The 8,598-nt window shown below is 43.1% G+C and overlaps 1 protein-coding gene across 1 annotated transcript; it reads right to left on the bottom strand.

Moving 5' to 3' along the window:
* Positions 1-3,471: 3,471 nt before the first annotated feature.
* Positions 3,472-7,295, bottom strand: LOC123128045 (acetylornithine deacetylase; the record flags this gene model as incomplete). The annotated part of the gene is given in 10 exon segments (XM_044547946.1): positions 3,472-3,816; positions 4,013-4,046; positions 4,131-4,287; positions 4,375-4,500; positions 4,612-4,629; positions 5,134-5,191; positions 5,304-5,442; positions 5,995-6,103; positions 6,205-6,458; positions 6,917-7,295. Coding segments are annotated over 10 exon segments (1,341 nt in total). The 3' UTR covers positions 3,472-3,706.
* Positions 7,296-8,598: the final 1,303 nt, after the last annotated feature.

Below are 8,598 nucleotides of genomic sequence, written 5' to 3'. Positions count from 1 at the left end.
CATCAGGATGGGTCTCACGTGAGACCTGGTCTCATAGAATTCTTACAGCACGTGAGACCTGGTCTCAGGGGGGTGCATATAGGAATCAGAGGATAGGATAGGCACGTGTGTGGTGGAAAGAAATCAAAGATTTTTAATGTAAAATATAATTGCTTTCCTATTGCAGCACAGCGCTGGAGCATGGCAGGAGCGGCGCGGCACAGCGCGATGCTGGAGACGGGCTCGGGACGGGGAGCGAGATGAGAGAGATACATATTTTTGTGACAACTAGTTGTTCGTGCAGCTTCGGTGTAGTCAGATGAAGACACGGAGAGATGAGATGTTATTCTTTTGTACTATGTTGTTGTTCGATGAGATGAGATGGAGCAGGTTGTTTTATGCTGCTTATAAGATGGAGAAAAGAGAGAGAGAGAGAGAGAGAGAGAGAAGAGAGAGAGTTGTGATGATTTTTTTTTATTTTTATGACGATCTTCGGTGTTAGTGCTGCTACTATTGGAGCTGAACCAGAGGCGCACTATATTGAGTACTTTGCAGATGAAAAAAGAGAGGAAGATCATGTTGCATAATGCTTACTTATGATGTTTTTTTGACGGTATATTTGTTGGTTTGTTTGTTACGACAGACGCAAATAAACGGATTTATTGAGTGACTGAAACATAGTTGTGATGTAATTTAATAAGACTATTAATATATTTGGGTTACCACAAAAGTGAACCGATGATGTAGTGTGCATGTACTCAAGCTGAGCTATGCACCAAATATTAACCCAAATTAACCTTTTGATCCCAATGCTCATATAAAGTGTTGTTAAGTATTGGCTTGAATCCTTTCTTTGACGAAGACCCTCAATTCAAGTAATTCAAACCTTCTTAGTTCATAACATTTGATGCATGAATTCTTGTTCGTATTTTAATTTTGTTTTACTATTTTTAGGATAATCGCTACTTTATTTATTCTTTAGTTCACGACCATTTCGTCCAAAATACGCCATGGATAAAAAACGGGGATACATTAAAGGCCCGTTCGGAAGCTCGCTGGCTTCCCAAACGAGCCAGATTCTCGTGGAGCCAGCGCTAGCTCGCTTCTTGCGGGAACCAGCGTGCGTTCTGCAGCAGAAACAGTCCGAGGCACACTGTAGCGAGAGAAAAACGGTTCATGGGGCACTGTAGCGAGAGGAAAACGCTTCGAGTTGTCACTTCGTGAGGGCATTCCCACGTAATATCCAGCAACTCCAGCTTCTCGTTTCCGCGAAGCTAGGCAATCGCTGCTTCTCAAATTTGCACTACGGTCTGCTCGATCTCCAGGAGCAGGCTTCTTGAATCCCGCGCGTTCGGCCAGCTCCTCGCCCGCTTCCGGAGATGCGCGGAGCCTCTGAACGGGCCCTAAACCAAGTTTTTCACAACTTATTAACACAGCCTTCCCTCACAAGAATATCCGTCGCTTTGTTCGCCGGTCGCCTCGACCAGATCACCCCGTGCTCATTCACACCAACAAACAACTCCTTGATCTCTTCTATAAGAGGGCTAAACCTCGGACAGTCTTGATCTCTTGATTGGAAAGTAGGTACCACACCTTGATTGTTTGTCTTGAGACAAAGTTTTTCAACACTCAATTCCATCGCCAACTGAACACCTGTTGTAACATTTGAGTGGTAATAAATTACTTCTGTTTTCTAACCAATAATCTATATCTATATATCTATACCAAAAGGGTTATCGCTTCTTCCTCCCTAATTTTCGTCCGTTTTCGGACCGTCCTAAAGTTTCGTATGTCAGTTGAATCGATCGATTTGAACCGAATCAGAACTACATGTTGGGCTTTAATCGTCCATCTGGGCACGGCCCAACCAAACCCATTTGATGCAGCACGTCCAGTCCAGCCTATTGATCCATTGTGTTAATTTTTTTAAAAATTCTTCTGTAACTAATAGTCCTACCCTGCTATATTACATCGTATCCTAGCAACTTATATAAGTTCTCCAGTCACAAGAATCAAACAGCCAAGGCAAAACAAACGTGGAGATCTGCCGCATGTATGCATCACCAATCGATAAAATATCTCCGACGAAGAAGAGCGGAGCAGCCTATCCAAGATGGCCCGGTCGGTGGGACGAGGTAGCAGGCCGGCTGGTGGATCCGGGCGGCGGGCGGCAAGGATGTTGGGGCAGAGCTCGAGGTGCCGGCGGAAGGTCACGTTGCAGCCGGGGGAAGGCCATGACGGCTTGCGGGGGCGGCTTCGGCCGCGGAAGGCTTGGGAAGAGGAGTCTAAGGGGAGACCCGTGGGGCAGCCGGCGGGGATAGAGGCAGGCGCTGGCGTGCGTTTGTGTGTGTGTGGCCGCGGCGCTGAGGAGCTGCGTCAAGGGACCGACGGGAGGAGAAGAAACTGGGGGACACACACGGCAAAAACATATAGCCCCCACGTCCAACAAAAAAAATTGTCTTCATGCAGTGTTGACGCCAACAAACAAGAACACAGACGTTTATATGTCAGTTGATCTTAATGAAGCTATTAATCTAGATCACAAAAAGGATGTCATGCCTAACGTCCCTAAAGATGGACATATCTGGAGGTGGTATGGAGGAAGTTGGCAACCACATGATACACCCTTTTGACCCAAACATTGATGCTATGGAGGAACAACAACAACTGCATCGAGGTAAAAATACCTTGAAAGTATTGCATGCTCAACATTTTTATTGTCTATAAGAGACTACAATTAATAATCTGGTGTGGTATTTTTTCACCTGGCATCGACGATCTGATCTACAACGTTATACTGAGTCAGACGAAAAATGTGGTGTGTAATCATCAAACTTATCCTTTATCTGGCCAACCTAATTGGAATTATTGGTATTTGCTTCGTAACGAAGCACGTTAACTTATTTTCTCCCGTTGCAACGCACGGGTATTTTTACTAGTTTTATTCTAATGGTCCAATGTAGATTTTTTTTTTAACTGAGTTGAAACTGAGATATGTTGTGGGGAAGGAATCCATAGGCAAAGATAAGGAAGGATATGATGTGACTTGAGTTGACTTTGTTGTTTAACTGCAAGTAATTTCTTTCTATTGACGATTTATTTGATTTTCGTTGATTGCTTTGCAAGGGATTTCTTTCTTCAGAAACATGGAAGTGAGGAGTCGGTTAGGTAAAAAATTAATAAGGGTTATTGCATGGTTTGAAAGAAAATTGGTGGGAGGGGGTGAAAAACGATGAAAGCTAAACCGACAAGCTCCCTTCTAATAGTAGAGATTTTTCGCTATTCTGCAAGCAGGCATGGCTCTGCATTTTTGCTATGCACCCAGATATTTTTTTTATTTTCACTGGAAGGTATTGTACCAGTTGGCTCGGCAGCATGGCTACCTAAATTCTGCAAGAACTGTTAGCTCCAAACTCTGACCTGACGGCGCGGAGCAGTCCGATCCGAGATGACTTTCATCCACGATGGGCAACACTCGAGTAAATGCAGTAGTGAGTAGTGACAGCATAGATGATCTTTGCTTTCTGTATTTTTGTCGATATGTATGGTTCACCAAAAACACCAAGCTCGTACACTCAAAACATTCGAATGCAACCGAAATCGCTGCAGCGCGATCTCGACAAGTTCTGATTCTATGATTGAGACCAAGCTCAAAACACTATTATTAGATTCCCGAGTAGCAGGAATAGGTGTCCAATAAGGTTATCTTTCATCCCTTAAAGAAGGCTTAAGCATCTGCTTCCAGCTGCGAAATGATGCTTACAAACACTTGAAAGCCTTGGGCCATATCTGAAAACAGACAATACTCGTTCTTCGCGTGGTACGTCTTCAGTAAGCCTGCAGCATATCGGTAGCATCGTATGAGCACTTATATACACTAAAAGAGTTCAGCTATCTCACGTAAGCTGAGATAACCGAACGATAAATTAGGGCACCCAATGCAAATCTAGGAACATGATATCTGTCTGATATATAACATAATAACATGACCAATAGAAGTCCAGGAACGTCTGTTCTGTGCTCAAGTGCTTACCATATCCAGCAGTTTGAACATCAAATCCTTCATCCTGTAAAAGTGCCATCATGAATTTGCTTTAGCACACAGATATTGCATCAAAAAGACGAGTGTGTATGTTAGTTCTCGCTCAAACCTGTAATTCACGAATCAGAGGCAAACTCCCGGTGATGGAATACGGCTCTACGTATCCGACTATTTCCTCAGTTGCTTTGCATAATGCTTGAAAGCCCCGAGACTCGAGATTACAGGCCACCCCATTCATCACATCTCCATCAAAAGAGATTTCAAGCCTAGCACATTCAAACAGTAAACAATGAAAACTATGCCCTCCATCGTCAAGATTACTGGTAAAAGTCAGTAAAGAAAGATTAATTCACCTTCCTCGCAGATTTTCATCCGGAAGAACATATTTCGAAACTGGACCACGAGTAGGAAGCTTTGTTTCAAGTCCAGCATTTATATCATCTACATACTCTTTTAACTTCTGAACAACAAAACTCGTGCTGCATGATAATAGCAGTAGCAACTATGAATTTAACACATCATTTAATACCCATAGAAGCCCATCCAGGAGAAGGAATAATACATATTGTACACATAAGAGATGGACTTACCTATAGAAAGGAGTCAACCTGCAACATCAAAAGAATCATATGGTCAGGAAACACTCAAAAACCCATGGAGTCTCAATAATATAAAAAAATAGACAACCTTACTACAGTAGCAAAAATAAAATAAAAAGGTGAACATGGATTATACTCCTTCCGTCCCATAATATATTAATATAAGAGCATTTTCAACACTAGTGTAGTGTCAAAAAAGCTCTTATATTATGGGACGGAGGGAGTATTTTTTTACTAGAGTCTTACTTACATAGAGATATGCGACCAGTGCAAGTCCATCACATTTTCTTTCTTTTTTTACTCCTATGTAAACACTCTACTCTATAAAGCATTCCACATTTAATTTCAGTAAGTGTTCAAAACAAAACATTCAGTTTCAGTTCCTCCAGCACTAGTAAGTACACATCAAACTAGACCACAAAGAAAAGTACATATCAAACTAAAACTTAATTGAATCATTTCATCTCAAGTGCAATTAAAGAGAATCTAAGAACCTCAGGGCAAGAGTTGAACCTTATATCCCCTGAAATTGTACATTCTCCAGGAATTTGGTTCAGACCACCACCAGGATCTGCAAAGCATCACATGTTTGGACCACACCCAATGATTTTTTTTCTTTTCCACATATTATAAATACACTGTTACTAAAACATATTTAAAATAAAGGTACAACAGGGACTTACAACTCCACTTTGTTGGCTTCATCGTAGATGGAGTAGCAAACTTGTAGAGCTTCTCTTTCTCGTGTGCAGGGAAGTCATTGTAAAACCGGGTTTGGATTTCTTTAAGTGCATCCATATTTAACTCCATCGAATTTATGGCCTTTGACAAAAACAAAAAACAGATACAGGGTCTTCAGAATTCAAAAGCACTTTTATACTCTGACAGCAAGAAAAGGTTAAAATGCTATATTTGGACTTCTTTGCCGTGTGAACTACTTGAATAGCTCTCTCCATAACATTACAAGACATGTCAAATAAACATGTGCAGAAAAAAAAAACGTATAACAGCAGAGTTGATTACACAATAAGTTCTACCAGTCATGTATCAACGATCACTTGCTTTATACTTTGTGCGTTATTTTGTTTTTGGTCCCATTATTCATATCTACGTTTGGTACTTTGGTACCAATCGCAAGGATGCTAACTTATTCTAGCAACTATATGATTTAACAGATCACATCTATAGAATATTTACTACTCCCCCCGCTTCACTATAATTATTCCCGGTGTAAGAAGAGTGTCTAAAAATATGTCCACTGAAGGAATCAAGAGGTCATTTTTCATCAACTTTCTTAGATTTTGTGTCTATACAGTTATATAGAGTAAAAAGGAGTGGCAACTGAACATTGTTCTAATGAGTCCAAATCAGTACCTTATGTGCAAGGCCACTGTGAAACAGCTTCCCTGTTGCCTTTAGATGCCAAGGGATCATCCCACCAGTACCAATGCATGGCTGCTTATCCGCAGTATCTATCCAAAACCTTCACAATAGCACACATATAACCAACTAAATCAGCAAGAATTCCTCACGAACGACACATTACTTGGCCATTCTATCAAGGCAACAGAGTTCAATACTCACAAGGGTCCAGTTTTGAGCTTATCCAACAAACCATCCTTGACAAGGCCATCAACACCAATGCCAGTGACCGATGAATTCTCTTCATTGGCAATGAACACCGCAATGACAGAATGCTTCAATGGTGGTTTCACCTCACCAAGCCGCCGCATGAGCTGAGTCACTAGCGCCACATGACCAAGGCAGTCCGTCGTCCCACGGCCCCTAAGCTTTTCCTTGTCATCACCTTCGAATGTTAGTGAGAAGGGATCGAAGTCCTGCAGGAGTAGAAGATCCCAGTCCACTGATTAGTGATTATAATAACCAACAAAAGTAACAGAAATTTGACGAACAAATCAAGAGTAAATTTTGAGGTACAACTTGTTAGTAATCACTAATCGATTAATAATGCGACAGAAACAAAATGAGCGAAATCAAACAGCGCCAATGAGGAAAGGTGAAACTTTAAACAGTAGATATATACAGCAATTGAACCACTGAAGTGCTAACTTGAATCACAACACTCCAGAAGTCCACAAACCAGTACTGCGCCGAAACATGCATCTATTCCAAGGTAGAACAATCTAGAAGGCACTAACAGATCAGGGAAGGGTGCAGTTCGGGCAACAAGCTAGAAAGACCCCCAAATCAAGAAAGCCCTCGAATCCTTCGTCCAGGAACCCTAAGCCCCGAAATCAGCACTCACACATCCAAACGAAATCTGCTAGGAACTCACCCATTCGCTAGGGTTGGCCGGAACGACGTCCATGTGCATGCCGACGAAGGAGACGACGCGGTCGGGGACGGTGCCGGGGTACTCGACGATGACGTTGCTCCGGCCGTCGGTGTAGCTCACCTTCCGCACGACGAGCGGGCCGCCACCGGTGTCCGTCGACACCGGGCGGAGCGCGTCGACCACGTGCTGCGCCACGAGGTCCTCCTGCGGGACGAGGGCCGGCGGGTCGTTCTGCAGGCGCTGGGACTCGCCGATGAGCTTGGAGAGGAGGGCGACGAAGGGGTCGCGGTCCAGGACTCCGACGGCGTCCTTGAGCGGCGGCGCCGGAGATGCCATCTTAGACGCGGCGGCGGGTTGGGTCAACAGCGAAGGGAGTCCAGTCGAGGTCGAGGTCGAGGAACTCTCTGTGTTTGAGCAACTCTGGATGGATGTACTCCGTACGATGTGCGCATATGATGTGTCCGTGTCGACGACGGCACGGAGATGCGTGCCGTGGCCGCTGCGGTTCTTCAGTTTCTCTTTTCGTTTTTTCTTTTGAAATTCTTCTCTTCTCCTTCTCAAAAAAAAAATTCTTCTCTTCTCTTTTCATTCAACACTCATTTTCATGTAAAAAAACACCTTATCATTTCATAGAGTAAAAGTGCTTTTTCATCCATCAACTAATCACCAAGTGTGGCTTTCATATCTAAACTCTTTTTTGGTATAATCTTCGTCCCCCAACTCTACTAAGTATGTATAGTCCCTCGTAGTGATATTCCTCAATCAAACCCTGTTTTTGATTTGATGTGTCATTGTTTTGACCATATTTTGGTGTAACTTTTGTCCCTCGACTCTTGATATCATGTAGAATTAGTCCCTAACATGAGTATTCCTCGGCTAAATCCGGTTTTGACTTTTTATGGCACGGTTTTGATCACGTCGTCATTGTAAGGGGAATGCCCCAAGGGTTTGGGATTGGACCTCGGCGAATTGTGCTCCTGTCTCTCTCCTCTGTCGGTTTAGATCCGATATACCACCTATTGTCTTATCCTTACCCCCAACTATCATGTTGACCATCTAAAGCGTGAGAGAGAGAGAGAGAGATTTCTCTCAATGACATGCGACCCTATGCCACCTTACAATGATGATGTGGCCAAAATCATGTCACATAAGGTCAAAACCGTGTTTGGCTGTTGAATACCGCTGCAAGGGACTAACTATACCTAGTATTAAGAGTTGAGGGACGGAAATTGTACCTAAAAAAAATTAGGGACGAAAGCTACACTTTGCGGTAAGTTGAGGGACGAAAAATGCACTTATCTCTTTTATAAAAGAAGAAACATCATATATTAAAAGTCAATCAACGCTTATAGGATCATCTTCAAAGAATCAAACAAATACTCACAAGATCATTGGAAAAATCAACATGTCTTCTTCCTACACTCTCGTTGGCGGGCGCCGTGAGTGAAGCTCGATGTCACCTCCGGACCTCCAAAACACCATCGAAGTCAGGGAAATGTTGTTAATGCCGCAGCCAAATGAGAAGACGCATGCAACAATGACTCGAGAAATAGATCACTGCCACGAAGAAGAACGCGACGAAGAGGGGGACATGTGGCCTCGCTGGCAAGGAATGGTGGGCGGTCTCATATTTGGAATAGAGTTGTGCTATCTCCTCTCTCTCTCTCTCTCTCTCTCTCTCT

Source organism: Triticum aestivum, chromosome 6A (assembly GCF_018294505.1).
Source record: "Triticum aestivum cultivar Chinese Spring chromosome 6A, IWGSC CS RefSeq v2.1, whole genome shotgun sequence".
NCBI classification, from domain to species: Eukaryota; Viridiplantae; Streptophyta; class Magnoliopsida; order Poales; family Poaceae; genus Triticum; species Triticum aestivum.
Note: the sequence above shows the minus strand (reverse complement) of the source record. Positions and strands in the feature narration are given on the sequence as shown.